Here is an 18,739-nt window from a genome sequence, read left to right on the forward strand (position 1 = left end):
GAAAGCGGCCGGCCGCCGCGGGGCCTTTAATGCGCCGGCGCAAACACATGTTGGACTCTGTTGCCAGAGTCTTAGTTGCGGCTGCCACGGGCGAGGCGGCCGCAACTGAATTTCGGCGCTAGGGCCCGTCGGCATGGCAACCGGGACGCTGCGCACACCAATGACGTCATCGGTGCCGGCGCAGCGCTACCGGTGCAACGCCGATTTAGGGCCCCAGGGAATTTTAAAACTGGCCATAACTCTGGCGCTAGTCCCTCTAGCGCCTCAAAAGCGGCGCTAAGGCAACTGAATTTCTAGGCCAATGTCTTTTAATCTAAAGTCTGTTCAACTCTTTTTAACAGCATTACAGGAGACACCATGCTAGTGATCCATCTAAAAGCGAAACTAAAACTAAATTGCTTGGCTCTGTCACATGCCCTCTGCTGGTCAGGCATAAGTAATCAATCAGGCAACTATGCTGGTAAGGCATCATAATCAAACAGGCAAATACCATCACTATTTGCTGATATCATTACAGTAGCATCAACACAGACAGGTCAGGATGGTGTGTGACTTGGAGGGGAACTTGGAGGTGATGGTGTTCCCATGCGCCTGCTGCCCTTGTCCTTCTAGGTGGAAGAGGTCATGGGTTTGGGAGGTGCTGTCGAAGAAGCCTTGGCGAGTTGCTGCAGTGCATCTTGTAGAGGGTACACACTGCAGACACGGTGCGCCGGTGGTGGAGGGAGCGAATGTTTAAGGTGGTGGATGGGGTGCCAATCAAGCGGGCTGCTTTGTCCTAGATGGTGTTGAGCTTCTTGAGTGTTGTTGGAGCTGCACTCATCCAGGCAAGTGGAGAGTATTCCATCGCACTCCTTACTTGTGCCTTGGGAGAAGCAGAACAACACAAATCGTAAAGGAAGCCAATTTTTTCTGGAACAATAGGCTGGATTTTACCATGAAACGCTACTGCAAAGCCACACTCAACCTCATCCTGCTGTACCTCTCATCACATCCCTATCACTCTGCCTTCCCTACCCTACTCCTGCACATCCTTACTCACACCACCTTACCTTGCACCTCCACCCATTCCTCTCTCTCTATTTATATTATCACTTCCCCATCTCACTAGCCACCCCTCACTCACCCTCATCCTTGTCCAATCATACCAACTAACAACACACAAGGGTAGGCACTTGTGTGTTTTAGCCAATGCTCATGTGAAGTTTCTGTTAATGTGCTGTCAAACATTGAAATCTTTATTTTCAACACTTTGCGTTCTTGGACAGATTTGTGTGCACCTTTGGAAGTGGGTTCGTGAGTTGCAGTGAATGGTGAGACATAACGGTACCCCCCACAATGGTGGCGAGTGTGACAGGAATGGCTTGGGCATTGTAGGGATGCTTTATGGTGTTGTTGTGGGGTGGTGCCAACCTGGCACATCATGTGGCAGCCAGGGTGTACAGCGTCAAGTGGAGTAAATGTGGCCATGGTGAGGCCATCCCTGGCGTCCCAGGCAGCAATGTGGTCGGATGCTGATGCCCTGTGTCCTGTGCAGCATCAGTTGATTGCGGAGATGGTTGGTGTTGTTGTTGGTGCTGCTGGCTTTGGGGCTGATCGTGGTGGGATTCTGAGGACCAAGGTGAGATAGTTTCAATGGCTGATGGAATGTGAAGTTGAGATGACAGAAGTGATCTGTCAGTGGTGAGAGAGGTTGTTCCAATGAGGTGACACTGGATAGAGAGTTTGCTCCAAACACTTGCAACCTGCATAAAGTTCAATCTGTCTTTCAAATGCAGTAAGCAACAGCTTCTGACCTTGGAAAGTGAACAGCTGTGAGATGGGAGCTTTTATAGCACGTTTACAGCTGTCAAGTAATGAGATGATTCCATGGCCATTCAACTCCCACCCTGCTTACCTGACGTGATCCCTGTGCAGCGTAGACCCTGTGGGCAACCTGGTAAACTCTGAAGGTGAGCTGAAAATAGTTCTTAATGGGCTGTTAACAAGGTCATAATGACCTGAACTGCCTCCCCCACCGCTGCGTGTCGGGTCTGCTCAGCGATGACAGACCTGATATTTGGGAAAGGCACGTGGCATTCTGACCCGCTGTCAAAAAAAAAGTTACCCACCCGACCTGCCACTGATCGCGCCCGCTGCCCCCCCCCCCGCAAAATTCCCCTCAATATGTGTTACAACAGACAAGGGAACAGGCCATACTGGATTTAGTGATGAGTAATGTAATCTGACGGTAAGTTTGGGAGGGAGAAGGGAAAGTCACAAACCAAGATTTTAAACTTAAGTAAAGCAAACTTAGAAGGGATGAGACATAAACTGACCATAGTAAACTGGGCTGGACTGTAAACAGGTAAACCTAGAGACAGTGGGAGGTATTCAAAGGAATGTTTGGAACAATGCAAGACCAGGGCATACCCCGAAAAGTCAAAAGATGTAGTTAGGCAACCATGGTCAACAAATGAGGCGAAATACAGAATAAATCAAAGAAGAGGCTTACACAAATGCAGAGAAACGTGGAAATCCAGCAAACTGGGTGAGCTATAAAAATCAACAAAGGGACATGAAGTAATGATTAAGAGCTGCAAAAAAAGGAAATATGAAATAAAACTTGTAAGGGATATCAAGGCTAACTGTAAAAGGTTTTATAAATATATTAAGAGAAAAAGAGTGGCCAAGGGAATTGTGGGCCCATTAAAGACAGACGCAGGTGATACTGTAATCGCCAAGTAGGAAAAAGTAGGAAATGGCTGACTTGTTAACTGAGTACTTTATATCCGTCTTCACAATAGAGGAAGAGAATAAAATACCAGTGGGATAAGGGAAATGAAAAATAAATCACGGGGAGGAACATATTGGGTTTAATGTGAGTAAAAAAATGGTAATGTAGGAAATAATGACTCTTAAGACAAACAAATCTCCAGGATATGATGGTTTCCACCTCAGGGTATTAAAAGTAGACAAGTAAATTGCAGGTGCATTAGTCATAATCATCCAAAGCTCTCTTCATTCGGGAATTGTGCAATGGATTGGAAAATTGCAAATGTCATTCCATTATTTAAGAAGGGATGGGGGGGCGGGGGAGAGTAATTGGGTCACTACAGACCTGTCAGTCCACTGTGAGTTGTAGGGAAATGACTTGAATTAGGGACAGAGTGGCGTGGACAAATACTCGCTGATCAGAGATAGTCAGCTTGGTTTTGTAAAAGGTGAGACATGTCTGACCTTTTTGTGGAGGTTACTAGACATGGTGGATAAGAGAGTGTCTATGGATGTTGTCTATATGGACTTGCAGAAGGCATTTGATAAGGTTCCGCACTAGAGATTATTAACAAAAATGGTCCCCAAGGATCTGTACTGAGGACTCAGCTTTTCACCATATTAATCAATGACTTGGATGAAGGAGTAGAGTGTTGTTTATCCAAGTTTGCTGACGACACTAAGTTAGGAGGCACAGTAAGTAGTGTAGATGGGAGCAGGAAGTTACAAAGTGACATAGACAGATTAAGTGAGTGGGCAAAACTGTGACAATGGAGTTCAGTGTGGGGAAGTGCAAGGTCATCCACTTTAGATCCACTTTCGATCCAAGAAAGATAGATCAGAGTATTTTCTAAATGGTGAGAAGCTAGGAACTATGGAAGAGCAAAGAGGTTTGGGAGTCCAAATACACAAATCAAGAAAAGCTAGTGCACAGGTACAAAAAGCAATAAAAAGGCTAATGCAATGGTGACCTTTATCTCAAAGGGGCTGAGATACAAAAGGGAGGAAGTTACGCTTCAGCTGTATAGAGCCTTGGTCAGACCATATCTCAGAAAGACGGCACCTCCGACAGTGCAGCACTCCCTCAGTACTGCACTGGAGTGTCAGCCTGGATTATGTGCTCCAGCCTCTGGTAGATAAAGAGAATCTATTTCCTCTGATGGGGGAATCCAGAACAAGGGAGCACAATCTTAAATTTGAGCCAGGCCATTTAGGAGTGAAATCAGGAAGCACTTTTACACATGTAACCCCTTCACGGTTCTCTAGATATATGTGAGATGTGGTCTCTGTTGTAGACAGTATTCTATAGTCCAGTAAGGAGATCACTACTACAATGGCTTAATTCTAATTATCTTACTTTACAGTTTTAACGTCAGACAGTATAAGAAGATTACGGGTCAATGACCTAAATTAGACATTTGCATACATTAGAATGAATCTAGACATAATAAACATACATTCTCCATTTATGTGGATTCAAAGGAGAATCTGTCCCTGTGTCCAAATTCGAGTGCACTCTTTCGTTGGCGCGCTTAAGTTGGAGCTCATGGTATGTATAATGTCTGCAAGACTTACGACTCCGAACCCCTTCGTTGAATTCTCTTCACGATCACTGAATCCCACTTTGAGTTCTGGATGCAGAGCTACTAATACGAAGGGCGGCGGCCGAGTTTGGAAGCCCGGGACGGGATGCGGCAGCCATTTGCCTCCTGAGCCCTCTTTTCAGAGCTCCTGCCCTCTTCTCTTCCAGTCGCTCTTTTCTTCCCGCTCGAAAACCCCGACTCCACCCCTTCCTCCTGGGGTTTCTGCCTGGAGACTGCGCAGCCTCACTGTCTGCAACAGTTGATACTGGTGCAGAATTATGGAAAGTCTGCTCTTAGTCACATTGTGTCCTTAAAAGTTCTTGCCGTACCTTCACATGGGCAACTTTAACCCAGGGATTTATAACAATGATAATACAGTGTCTAAGTTAAAGATTGATAACCATACTTAGCGTACATAACATTTCCAGTGGGTATTACACACACAAAGGGGTGTGGAAATCTGGAACGTTCTCCCCCAAAAGGCTGTGGATGCTGTGGGCCAATTGAAACTGTCAAGATTGAGATCGATAGATATTTGTTGGGTAAAGTTATCAAGGGATATGGAGCAAAGGCGGGTAAATGAGTGGAGGTACAGATCAGCCAATATATATCAGATAGGCCTATATTCCCTAGAGTTTAGAAGAATGAGAGGTGATCTAATTGAAATGTATAAAATTCTTTCAGGGCTTGACAGGGTAGATGCAGGGAGGATGTTTCCCCTGGTTGGGGAGTCTAGAACCAGGGGCCACAGTCTCAGAATAAGGGGTCGGCCATTTAGGACTGAGATGAGGAGAAAATTCTTCACTCAGAAGGTGGTGAATCTTTGGAATTCTCTACCCCAGAGGGCTGTGGAGGCTCAGTCGTTAAGTATATAGTGTGGGAAGGTGGAGTTGAGGTAAAAAATCAGCCATGATCTTATTGAATGGCGGAGCAGGCTTGAAGGGCCACATGGCCTACTCCTGCTCCTATTTCTTATGTTCTTATGATCTAACTGAATTGTAGAACAGGCTCAAGGAGTTGGACGGCCTACTTCTCTCCCTATGTTCCTAAACCTTCCAACCTCATGCTCCAAGTTCATGCTTATCTTCCTCTTTAAGTGTCTTGTGGCTATGGCAACCCTGTTCTTGTCCAGTATTTACGGTTTTAGGTAACATACAGCCGTTGGAGTTGCCCCGCCTGCTAGTTGGCCATTTTCAAGCTGCCGGGGATTCACCAGCCATGATACTTCTCGGGCTGTCAATCTTTCTACTCTCGTACTTGTGCCTCCTGTCACGTGTGTTCTGCACCTTTTTGAAATCTTGCCCCTGTGTTCATATTTATTTCTCTTTTTGTCACCTTTAGCTGGCATAATCTGGTGGAGTGGATCACCCACCCATTGTATAGGATGAAAATATACAGGTTCTACAACGGACGGATGATCTACTCCCCCAGATTAACACCCAAGAGTTGAGGGTGGACATTACCCCCCTAGTGTTTATGTCCAAGGAGGCTATGCCAACACAATATAACACAGTGTTAACACTATACAGCGAGGTATGCTGTGTGCTCAGAATGGTTGGGGGTAAAAGTGGGTGAGTTTGGGTCGGGTGGGAAGTAAAAATGTAAAAAATCTCAAACCCGAACTGAACCTGCCTTGAACCCGCCCACTTATGGTTTTAATGGAGGCGGGACAGAGGTCGTGGGGGGGTGGGGTGGGGGGGCGGACAACCAACCTGCTCCCAGGAGGCAGGTCACTCATTTAAATATTTTAATGAGGCTGCGTGCCTCAGATTTGTTTCTCTGTAAATTGGACACAATACAATTCAGTATAAAGCTAAAGAAACCGTGAAAGATGTTAAATTTATGTAACGCTTTTCACATCTTCCCAAAGTGCTATCACAACCAGTAAATGAATTTTGAAGTGGTGTTACTGTTGTTATGTAGGCAGACAAAGTAGCCACATTGCACACAGGAAACTCCGACAAACTGGATTGAGATAAATGACCAGATATTCTGTTTTGATGATGTTGGTTGGTTGAAGGTTGGGTTGAGGGCCAGGATGGAGAACTTCCCTGTTATTCTTCAAATGGTACCATGGGATCTTTTGCATCCACCTGAGAGGGCCGACAAGGCCTCAGTTACAGCTCACCCAGAAGATGGTACCTCCGACAGTGCAGCACTCCCTCAGCACGGCACTGATGTGTCAGCCTAGATTACGTTCTCAAAGTCTTGCAGTGCAGCTAGAACCTGCAACCGTCTGACTCAGAGGTGACAGTGCCACCAGTGAGCCAAGCTGGCACTGAGTTAGCAATAACTTAATATTATGTCCGTGTATAATTGAGACACGGACTGCAGGAGTTGATTATAACAAGTCTTTACTGAATGGAGACAACCTGGAAACTGAAACTACAGAAGCCTGCTAGGGCCTTTTATACAGGGGTGGTCACTGCCGGTACTGCAGTCTGAGACCAGGTATTCCCTTAAAGGTACATACACAACAATTCCTCCCCTTTTAGATAAACAGTATGTAACATTCATTTAACAACTAAATAATAACTAATTACAATTACGGTTACTAGATACATTGGTTGAAGTTAAGCAATTATAAGTTCAGTCTTTGAGGAGGCTTCCTGATTCTGTCTGGATAACGCCTCTTTGGGATATCAGGTTCTTCTGGCAAGGTTGAGTCGGGATCAATGTCGTTGTTTGGTTCGTCTGCTTCTAATATCACCGATTCTGCGGTAGATGCAATTGGTACTTCGGTTTCATTGCCAGGTGTATCAGATCGTGGTGTGGAGTTGACGTTTTCCAGTGACTCTAGAATCTGGTCAGCATGGCGTCTTACAATGCTCTCTCCAACGTCCACGGTATACATTAGAGGTCCTTGCCGTGTACAGATCGTTCCTGGCTGCCATTTCTCTGTGCGGTAGTCCCGGGCCAAAACTGGTTGACCTATCTTAAAACTCCTGGTCGGCCTTTCATTCATATTCTGAAACTGCCTGTTCTCCACATCTCTTCTGACGTTTGGCTTAACCAAATCCAAGCGGCATCGTAGTCTTCGATTGAAGAACATCATGGCTGGAGTTTGGTTGGTAACCGCATGTGTCGCATTCCGGTAGGCAAACAAGAAGTTGTCCACCTTGTGTTGTAGGGGTATATCTTCATTACACATTGCCTTGATAGCCTTCTTGAATGTTTGAACAAACGTCTCGGCCAATCCATTAGTGACTGGATGATATGGGGCGGATGTGTAATGCTTAACACCATTGTTCTTTAAGAACCTCCGGAACTCTTCAGACACAAACTGTGGTCCATTGTCAGAGCAAATCTGTTCAGGCAGCCCATTCCTGGCGAATATGGTTCGTAAGACTGTGATAGTTTTTTCTGTGGTGGTTGAGGACATTTTTATTGCCTCTGGCCACTTTGAATGTGCATCCACTGCAATTAAAAACATCGAGTCCATAAAGGGACCAGCAAAATCAATGTGCACCCTTTGCCATGGAGATGAGGGCCACTCACATGGATGTAGAGGGGCTTGTGGTGGGGCGTTTTGGACCTTCTGGCATCCTGTACAGCTCTTGGTCATCTCTTCGATTTCTCTATCGATTCCCGGCCACCACACAAACGCTCTGGCTAAGTTCTTCATTTTTACCCCTCCCAGATGACCCTCATGAAGCTCATTGAGCACTCTATCCTTCAATTTGGGTGGAATTACTACTCTGGATCCACACATCAAGGTTCCTCTGCACACTGACAGCTGTTCTCTTCTCGGCGAGAATGCTGGCAGCAGTGGTTCGCCATGTGCTGGCCATCCCTTCACCGTTAAATCATAGACCCAGGAGAGTGTCGGGTCATTTCGTGTTTCCTTTTCTATGTTTGCATTCGTCACAGGGAGACATTCGACTATAGTCGAGTGGAATAACTCCACTGGATCCACTGCCAGTTCTTCTTCCACCGTCGGCAACGGTAGGCGCGACAATCCATCAGCATTCCCATGCTGTTTAGTTCCCTTGTACTCGATGTCATATTGGTGTGCCCCTAGGAAAAGGGACCACCTCTGTAGCCGTTGTGCCGTCATTATCGGTACGCCCTTCTGAGGGTGGAAAATGGAGACGAGAGGTTGATGATCAGTTAGTAGAGTAAATTTCTGACCGTGCAGGTAGTGATTGAACTTCTTCACCCCCCACACCAGGCTGAGGGCCTCTCTGTCAATCTGGGCGTAGTTACGCTCGGCTGAAGTTAACGAGCGTGACGCAAAAGCTATCGGCCTCTCTGAACCATCAAGGACAGTACCGCCCCAATGCCGTAGGGAGACGCATCACACGCCAGTCTTATCGGTAGCGATGGGTTGTAGTGAGCCAATACTTCTCTTGAAGTGATTAGGTCCTTACTCTTCTGAAAGGCCCGCTTACATTCATCGCTCCATTTCCATGCTACTCCCGTTCGTAGTAGGGCGTTCAGTGGATGCAGAATTGTGGACAAATTCGGCAAAAACTTATGGTAGTAATTCACCAATCCGAGGAATGACCTCAGTTGCGACACATTTTCAGGCGCTGAAGCCTTAACTACCGCTTCAATTTTGCCTGGGGACTTATGTAACCCCTCTTCATCAATCACGTGGCCACAATACGATATCTGTTTCTTAAAAAACTCGCACTTGGGGCGATTGGCTCATAGCCCATGTTCACGTAGTCTAGTGAGCACCTGCTCTAGGTTGGCAAGGTGTTCACTGTCATCTTCACTTGTCACTAGGATGTCGTCCAAGTAACACTGGGTCCCCGGAACCCCTTGCAGGACTTGTTCCATCGCTCTTTGCCATATCGCCGGAGCTGATGCTACTCCGAATACCAGTCGATTATACTGGTAAAGACCTTTGTGAGTGTTTATCGTGAGATACTTCCTAGAGGATTCTTCAACCTCCATCCGCAAATATGCTTGTGCTAGGTCAATTTTTGTAAAACGCTTCCCTCCAGATAGTGAGGCGAAGATATCTTCTATCCTTGGAAGAGGATATTGTACTGTGTGAAGGACTGGGTTCACCGTCACCTTGAAGTCCCCACAGATGCGAACCTTCCTTGGCTCCTCAGACTTATTGTTTAACGTTTTCTTCATGACAGGAGCGATGGGTGTCGCCCACTCACTCCAGTCTACCTTAGATAATACGCCTGCATTCTCCAGATTCTCCAGCTCTGATTCGACGGCTGGGCGAATTGCATATGGTACCGGTCTTGCTTTGAAAAACTTGGGAATTGCATTCTCCTCTATTTTTATCGAGGCGGTTGCGCCTTTAAGAGTGCCCAGTTCTTGTTGAAATACCTCTTTGGCGTCAGCTAAGATTGTTGACAATCGTCCAGGAGTGACGTCGTCATCCTTTTTACCAGCCACCGTCAGTGCCTGAATGGAGTGCCAGTCTAAACTTATCTTTCTGATCCATTCACGTCCCAATAACGGTGGTCCACCATCTTGCAGAATGTAGAGATACAATTTCCGTATTTTCTTGCCGTTGTATTCGACAGGCACCCTTATTTTTCCTCTGGGGTATACTTTTTGCCCCGTATACGTCCTCAAGACAATAGATGTCTCTCTCAAGGGTATGTGTGAGAATAGCCGCTCGTAGTCTCACCGATTCATGACGGTTAGAGCTGATCATGTATCCAATTCCATTTTGACTTGGGACCCTGCTATCGTGAGGGTGACCCAAATGGTTCGGTGATCCTCTTTTGCGATTACGTTGTGAAGTTTGAGACAGCTTATTCTCTTGTTCCCGGATTCACTATCGCTCATCTGGTCTTCGGAACTACTGTCCGTCATATTTTGCACTTGTACGGTTCCTTAGTAGCCTTTTTGTTGTCGTTGGTCTTCTTCCCAGACCTGCAAATTCGTGCAATGTGTCCCACCTTTCCGCATTGCCTGCATATTTTGTCCTTGGACCAGCAGTCCTTCTGGTCATGGTTTGTTCTGCCGCAGCGATAACATTTTGCAAATCCCTGTGTCATTTCGTGGGTGCCGTATTCCTGTGGCTTTTGTTGTATTTCCGCAGCTCCCCTTGCTGCTGCTTCGTACGATACTGCCACGCTGAAAGCCTTATCTATCGTCAGCTCTTTCTCTGAGAGTAACCTCTTCTGGGTTCCTTCACTCAGGAGTCCACAGACAAATTTGTCCCGTAAGGTATCTGCCAGTCTTGCTCCGAACTGGCAGTGCTTTGATAGCTTGCGTAGTTCCGTAAGGTAATCAGCATTGCTCTCATTTTTATGCTGATTTCTCCTGTGGAATTTAAATTTGCTATCAGCAGCGGTGTAGGATTTAGGTGTTCCTGTAGGATAGCAACAATTTCGTTAGAACTCTTCGCCTTCGGTTTGGCTGGAGTAATCAGGTCCCGCAATAGGCCGTACGTTCTTGCGCCCATTAAATTTAGCAATACCGATGCCTTTTTCTCATCGGCTATTTCGTTTGCCTCGCAATATACCTCGACTCTTTCCACATACGTGGTCCAGTCTTCTATTGCATTATCGAAGGCAGTGATATCGCCAGTCTTTGGCATCTTGAAAATCTAAGATGGCGCCTCCCGCGCTTTGCCTTCGTCCCCGACGGATCAAAATGGCGCCTCCCGCGCTTTTCCTTCTTCCCCGCTGAGTTAAGATGGCACCTCCCGCGCTTTACCACCACTGCCGCTGCTGCCAACGCTGTTGCTGGCGATTATATTTATTTTACTATCCTGTAATGGCGACGCCCTATGGTCTTCGCGCCTCCCCGATCGCTGCTGCCAACGCCGCTCTCCGCGGTATTTTTATTTTTCTATCGCGCTTCAATATTTGCTCCGTTAATTGAAGAACCGTTCCCGTCGTGGAGCGGACCCTCTGGGACGCTTCCCTCCCTCTTCTTAGGTCCGAACGCTGCCCGGCTTCGAAGCACCGGCCGCGCCCTGTGTGCTCCACCCTCTCTCTCTCTCTCTGCTTCCCGACTCGCTGCCTGGCCCCGTTGCAGAGCCACCCGATCGAGCTCTAGCCCGCCGCAGCCCAGGAAGGATCAGTGCACTACCTGCCACCAGCCCGATTAGCTGGGAAACCACAGACTGGAGAACCAAGCCTGGCTATCGACAGTCTCTCCTGCACTTTTCAATTCGATGATTTGGAGGGCGGTTGCCCACGGTCGATGCCCGTTTCTCAAGTTTCTTTGGATTATTTTTTTTTTTCTTTCTTCTGGCTTCGACCTTCAATAACGTCGTCTGAGGTGCTGCCGAGTTGCAGGTAAGTTCGTTTCTTACTCGTCGCCAGTATTATGTCCGTGTATAATTGAGACACGGACTGCAGGAGTTGATTATAACAAGTCTTTACTGAATGGAGACAACCTGGAAACTGAAACTACAGAAGCCTGCTAGGGCCTTTTATACAGGGGTGGTCACTGCCGGTACTGCAGCCTGAGACCAGTTATTCCCTTAAAGGTACATACACAACACTTAAGGCATCTACTTCCCACTTAGTAAATGACCTACCGCAAAGACTGAGGACAGCTGAAGCATTCAGAAACAAAATGGCGAGCTGGTGACTCAGTTGGAAATGGGCTTGGTATCAAAGGCATCAGAGAGAGAAAAAATAATCTGATGGGGTCTTTTTCATGAACCTAAACAGGGTAATGAATGACATTTTTTTTCCCTATGAGTAATACGGAATAAATGGGCGAAACATAAATAACCTAAATGGTTTGACTTGACATTGTATCATAAATAGCTTATTAATTTATGTTTGAGAATCCACCCAAAGGAAGCAATGGCAATCCAGCCTCTCATTATGATTTAGGGCGTGTGTTACACAGCGGTAAGTAGTTCTACAGGTTTCCCTTCATTACTTTAGTGCATGGAATTTCTATACTTTCTGACAAAATAAGACATTGACAGCTTAATAATATTGAGTGAATTTCATGGACATAGTCAAAAAACATTGGGTGTTTTGGACTACTGAAGTGATCAAATATTTGGTATAGAATTGTGCCAGCCTGTGTTGGCCATTGTAACCTTCTTGAGATTAGTTTTGTAATCCAAAGGGTCATAATTTACCTTGTATAACTTCAAAGCTGTGGTCAGTATTTTTCTTTATTCGTTTATGGGATGTGAGTGCCACTGGCAAGGCCAGCATTTATTGCCCATCCCTAATTGCCCTTGAGAAGGTGGTGGTGAGCCGCCTTCTTGAACCGCTGCAGTCTGTGTGGTGAAGGTACTCCCACAGTGCTGTTAGGGAGGGAGTTCCGGGATTTTGACCCAGCGACGATGAAGGATCGGTGATATATTTCCAAGTCAGGATGGTGTGTGACTTGAAGGGGAACTTGGAGATGGTGGTGTTCCCATGCGCCTGCTGCCCTCGTCCTTCAAGGTGGAAGAGGTGGCGGGTTTGGGAGGTGCTGCCGAAGAAGCCTTGGCGAGTTGCTGCAGTGTATCTTGTAGATGGTACACACTGCAGCCACGGTGCGCCGGTGGTGGGGGGAGTGAATGTTTACGGTGGTGGATGCAAAGCAGGTTGCTTTGTTCTGGATGGTGTCGAGCTTCTTGAGTGTTGTTGGAGTTGCACTCATCCAGGCAAGTGGAGAGTATTTGTTTTTATTGGAACCTTGGGCTGGGATTTATTTGATTAATGCGTCTTCTAGGAGCTCAGTTGTTGGCAGTTGGTTTGCAATCTCAAAGGATGGGAAGAGGCTGGGTGAAGAATGGTGAAATTACAAAACTCCGAGGCTACAATTTGAGACATGAGTGAAGAATATCCAAAGATAGGAATGTGTTTTTGTGGCAGAATAAAATTCTTCTGCTGAGGAAGAATCCTTTCTTTCAACAACAACTTATATTTATATAGCGCATTTAACAGAGCATAACATCTCAAGGCACTTAACAAGAGCGATATCAATAAAAACATTTTTGACACTGAGCCACAGAATTGCCCACAGAAGGAGATATCAGGACAGATGACCAAAAGCTAGGTCAGAGAGTTAGGTTTTAAGGAGCATCTTAAAGGAGGAGAGAGAGGTAGAGAGGCTGAGAGGTTTAGGGAGAGAATTCCAGAGCTTAGGACCAAAGCAGCTGAAAGCACGGCCACCAATGGTAGAGTGATTAAAATCGGGGATGCGGAAGTGGCCAGAATTGGAGGAGTGTAGAGATCTCGAAGGTTTGTAGGGTTGGAGGAGGTTACAGAAATAGGAATATTCATGTAATAGAATGTGCCCGTTGGCCTTTCGGAACAGGTAATCCAAATAGTAAACACTGAGTGTGGAACGGTAGCTAAATGAATTTGGTGCAATACTTTACTGTTATGGTCCAAAGATTTTCTCCCATCATTCCCCACACAGCAATTGTCCAACAATTGGATGGAAGAGAAGGCAGACCACAGGCGAAGCAGTACCCCATAATAAGTGAGGGAAGGTTGAAGAGCAAGTTATCTTCTACGTACCTTCGAGCAGTCAAATGATGAGTGGTATTGGTGAAGAGCTAACTGCACTTGCCTACCTGGCCTTTCAACCAGAGGTGACTCGGCAACGTAGACCATGACAAGCAGTTTTACTGTGTCCAGGACAGTAGAACCAGAGGACACAGCCTGCGCTTGAAGGGGCGTAAATTCAAAACCAAGCTGCAGAAACAGTATATCAGTGAGTGAGTGGTCAATATATGGAACAGGCTCCCTAGGGAGACAGTGGAAGCAGTTAATATTGATTCATTCAAATGGAAATTAGATAGATTTCTTTCAGAATATAATATTTTGGGGATCCAGTATATGAGTAATTGGAGACATCATGTGGTGAGTGTAGCGTCGTTCAGAGGAACAGGTGACTTTGGACCTCTGGTTGCCAAAGCTCTCTGCCGCTGGGGTTTTCCTCACCTCATGTCTGGGTCTGTTGTAGATTAATTGATAGAGATTGATTGCTGTGATTAGTCAACAACTCCATCGTGTGACTCTCAGGATGGTAGAAGGGGAACGAGATGGACCTTGGTCTTTTACTGTCTATCAATTTCTGTGTGTGTGGCATGCAGAATGGTAAAGGGAGAAATAAGAAAGAAAAATCCAGAATTATGATTTCAACTATCGGTGAACAATTTGAAGGTTTCCTGTGATGAGCTGTTACATACAGTAAAAAAAATTGTTAAAAAGTAGCTAAATATTTTCAGCCATTTGTATTGAATATAGATGGGGCTTGTGACATTACGAGCGGTAGTCCCTGTTCTATTGTTTGCTGATATATTGGTGAATATTATGCTGCATAACTTGCTTTTACAGGAACTTGATTTTAATCAGTTGTTCGATATTATTTTGGACAGGAATGTTGACTGTGCTTGGCTGAAATGTTCAGATTTATAATATATTCAAAATCTTAGCCAGCACCCACTTCCTGTCTACGAAACTATACTTCCCGTGGTCAACTTTACCCCTTTTAAAATTCCTATCTCCACATTTATAATGGGAACTGTCTATGTAATTATAGAAGTCACACAACACCAGGTTATAGTCCAACAGTTTTATTTGAAATCACAAGCTTTCGGAGCGCTGCTCCTTCATCAGGTGAAGTGGAGAGATGCATAAAGACACAACTTATATAGTCAGAGAATAATGTCAGATGTTTACAGGTAATCTTTCCAACTGCCATTTATCACACCTCGGCAGAGAGATAATCACAGCGATCAAAGGTGTGAATGGTGTCCAAACAGGTTAGTCAAGAAAACATTACATCAAAGAACAATGAGGTGGGGTCACAGGGGGTCAAATGTTGCAGATGCTGGGGTCTGTATGAAAAACAAAAAACAGACAAAAAAACATTTTTTTTTGCTGGAAACCACAGCAGGTCCGGCAGTTAGAAAGATTACCTGTAATCATCTGGCATTATTCTCTGACTATATAAGCTGTGTCTTCATGCATCTCTCCACTTCACCTGACGAAGGAGCAGCGCTCCAAAAGCTTGTGATTTCAAATAAAACTGTTGGACTATAACCTGGTGTTGTGTGACTTCTTACATTTGTCCACCCCGGTCCAACTCCGGCATCTCCACACCATATGTAATTAGACCCTCCCGCCAGTGGTGGTGCTGGAGAATCTCAGGTTTGTGTCTCCCAGCTTTTCAGCCTGGTCTGCTGTCAACTCCACTTCGCTGCTTCCCAGATTGCCTTAACATTGTTATTTAACTATAAATAATAACACAAAATAAGGAAAAAAAATTGTGACTTTAAATTGGGGACTACATTTGCTCTGCATGTCCTGGTCCATTTAGCCTCTGCCCTGCAACCTTCCTTTATTTGAAGACTGCACTTGGTCTTAACTCCCCGTGTAATGCCAGGGCAGATCAGCTATTAATTTAAATAAAGTTATATGATTTAAAGTATATCTATTTTCCTTTTTTAATAGGTAAGGCTCTACAAGTAATGATTCATGGAAGTCAATGTGCCAAACCTGCTTGGTGGGACCTATCTGGAAATGCGGGACCAAGGGTGTGAAGTGGTGAACTTAGATGGTGATGAAGATACCTTTGAAGAAAAGAATGGTTTGAAAGAGAGTCCTTGTGCCTGGAAGCACAACACTGAGGTACAGACGAGTCCATTTCGAATGGAAAACGAAGAAGGCCAATGCATCAAGAGATTGGTAAACACTAAACGGTTACCCATCTTTAAATATTCTTTCTCCTCGGAACTAGAGGTTCCCCAAAGTCCCTGCTTTCAGTTCGACAGGTTAGCCTCGGCCAGGGTCTCCTTGTCTCCATCTCTTCGGAAAATGAGAAAAAAGATGGTGCAACCACCGGTGCAGGAATTCTGGGAGGCAGGGAGGCGTTTCAAAGACATTGAAGCACACACCTCTGACAGCGAGTCCTCTGTGCTATCAGATAACTTACAGAGTCCACATCCTGCAGCTGATCCATCCTCCGATGACCAAAGCCCTTCATGCACGGAGACTCCAACACAACTACAGCAACCTCAAGGCTCCGTGCAAAATGTGGAAGGCCTGCTATCTGTAAAGAGTGACCACGTTGGATGCGTACAGATCACCCCTCAGACCGATAAAGATACTCCTCTATGGTCAAGACGAAGAGGTGACTGCAAGCTTGCTTTATTGGATGATCGTCAGCAGGTAAAATGCATATTTACTTTATATTTTCATACTTTATCACTGTATTTAGCTTTCCATTGGCACAGGATAAACAATTTTCAGGCATTTGCCACTCTACACAAACAAGGGGCCTCTGGTTTCTATGTCTTCCCACTTTTGGTGTTTCTTTGGCCAAATTTGGGCCTCCTCAATTATTTCCTTGGTTACATGCCAAAGTCGTCCACTCCTTGGCCACCCAGCAGGTGTTGATTCTTTGCTGGGATATGGTTCTTTGAGTATCAGATCTACCTTCTGGTACCTCATTTTATTCACGTGTGAGCCTCGACAGCGAGTGTCGATGGGCTGTTTGACTGTGAGGGACGTAATTTTCCAGCTCAATGCTGTTCTCATCGGAGGGCGCACTTTCATTCGGGCTTGTCGAATGATGACCAGGGGGGCGGGGACCCTGGCTGATTTTCCTCTTCCTAATCTGGAAGTGCTGAAACCAGCAGGGCCCCTATTACTAGCCCGGCTGAGACTAATAAACTCAGCACAGACCAAAGCTAAAATAACAACAGAAAACGCTGGAAAAACTCAGCAGGCCAAGCAACATCCGTGGAGAGAGAAAGAGTTAACGTTTCAGGTCAAAGATCCTTCGTCAGGACTGAGAAAAAAAAGGCAGACCAAAGCTATCCTGGGACCTTCCTGATCAGTATGGCCCTAGTACCCACGAAGCTGTGAGAGGCAATAAGAACAGGACTGTGGGGTGTAGTTTTTGCAGATAGTCTTGTCTAAAAGGTTAGAATGAAGGCAATATTGCAAGGTTGCTGGGTAAATTCTCACTGCATGGGTTATGCACCAAGTAGTCTCCCAATTAGCTTTCAAACAATCAGGCAGCGTGACTGCTCTCAAACGGAGCTTCCCATTTTTGTTTTAAGAAGCGATATTTTTTTTAGACTGCGAAAGCAGTAATTACACCCCTCCCCGTGTCCCCCCCCCCCCCCCCGCAGCCCCCACCCTCAGTATTTCATTTCACAAAATCTGGTTTGGATCCGGTGTTGTTTTGATAGTGTGTTGTTTTTTTTTTGTTGGTTTAATCTGGAAATGGGGTTCCCTGCACGTATATCAGTCAAGAAGTCGCGCAAGGAGTAATTCAGTGACAACATGAAATTTTATCTGTGTAACAGGACTGTGTTCGACAAACTGATATGTTAAACATAAACTTAATTATACAATGGCCATGGCAATGTGACTACAAGATCAATGCAGTCGGGGCGGGCTATCCAGCTCATCTTAGCCCATCCTTCAGTTAAAGCTACAGTTCCCCCATCCCAATGGCTCTTGAATGATGAGGAGGCAACCTTCAGTACTGACGGAGTGCTGCATTGTCAAAGGTGCCGTCTTTCCGATGAGATGTTAAACCGAAGCCCCGTCTGCTTTCTCAGGCGGATGTAAAAGATCCCTTGGCACTATTTCGAAGAAGAGCTGGGGAGTTCTCCCCAGTGTCCTGGCCAATATTTATCGCCCAACCAACATCACTAAAACAGATTATCTGGTCATTATCACATTGCTGTTTGTGGGAGCTTGCTGAGCGCAAATATTGCTGACCTAAATTCACCCACCTATGCTCCCTTGTCCTATGTCAAGGCTACCTTGCAGAAGTGCTAGAGATTTATTTTTTCTGTACCATTTAAAAAGCATTTGCATTTATATATGATGTCAAGATGCCCGGAGACGTTTCACAGCCAATGGAATACTTTTTGAAGTGTAGTCACTGTTAATGTAGGAAATGTGGCAGCCATATTTGCGCACAGCAAGCTCCCACTAACAGCAATGTGATAATGGCCAGATAATCTGTTTTAGTGGTGTTGGTCGAGGGATGAATATTGGCCATAACATCGAGAGAACTCCCCTGCTCGTCTTTGAAATAGTGCCATGGGATCTTTTACATCCACCTGAGAGAGCAGGCGGGGCCTCGGCTTAACGTCTCATCGGAAAGACGGCCCCTCCGACAGCGCAGCACTCCCTCAGCACTGAAGGTTGCCTCCTGTCTGGATGAAGATTTTCTCTATGTTCTACATGTAGAAAAACAAACTCATTCGTTACAGCAAAAGAAAGAAAAAGAAAGACTTGCATTTGTATATCGCCTTTCATGACCACGGGACGTCAAACACTTTTATCATTTTTCTACTTTTAACACACAGAGGGAATCTCCATCTTCTAGTTTTTTAACACTGCCTAGTTGATGATTACAAAGTAATGTTCATATAGACTCAGCACAAAGTTCCTCGACAAAGTTAACTCCTCGTAACGCTTTTCAACAGAAATCTGATAATATCTCGAAGAAAAGAAAACAGCCTCAAATATCACGCACTCTGA

The 18,739-nt window shown here is 45.6% G+C and overlaps 1 protein-coding gene across 2 annotated transcripts in view; it reads left to right on the plus strand.

Annotated features, from left to right (window-relative positions):
- Positions 1-18,739, plus strand: part of plekhg7 (pleckstrin homology domain containing, family G (with RhoGef domain) member 7) — a 286,193-nt gene that overhangs the window by 26,828 nt on the left and 240,626 nt on the right. For both annotated transcript variants that reach the window (XR_015081504.1, XM_086009957.1), the window contains exon 2: positions 15,686-16,402. Coding sequence is in view for 1 of the 2 variants with exons in the window: in XM_086009957.1 (XP_085866083.1) it covers positions 15,710-16,402 (693 nt within the window). In the remaining variant the exon portion in view is untranslated. The remainder of the gene's footprint in view (positions 1-15,685; positions 16,403-18,739) is intronic.

Source organism: Somniosus microcephalus, chromosome 17 (genome assembly GCF_052327205.1).
Source record: "Somniosus microcephalus isolate GS21.2 chromosome 17, FLI_Smic_1.0, whole genome shotgun sequence".
NCBI lineage: Eukaryota > Metazoa > Chordata > Chondrichthyes > Squaliformes > Somniosidae > Somniosus > Somniosus microcephalus.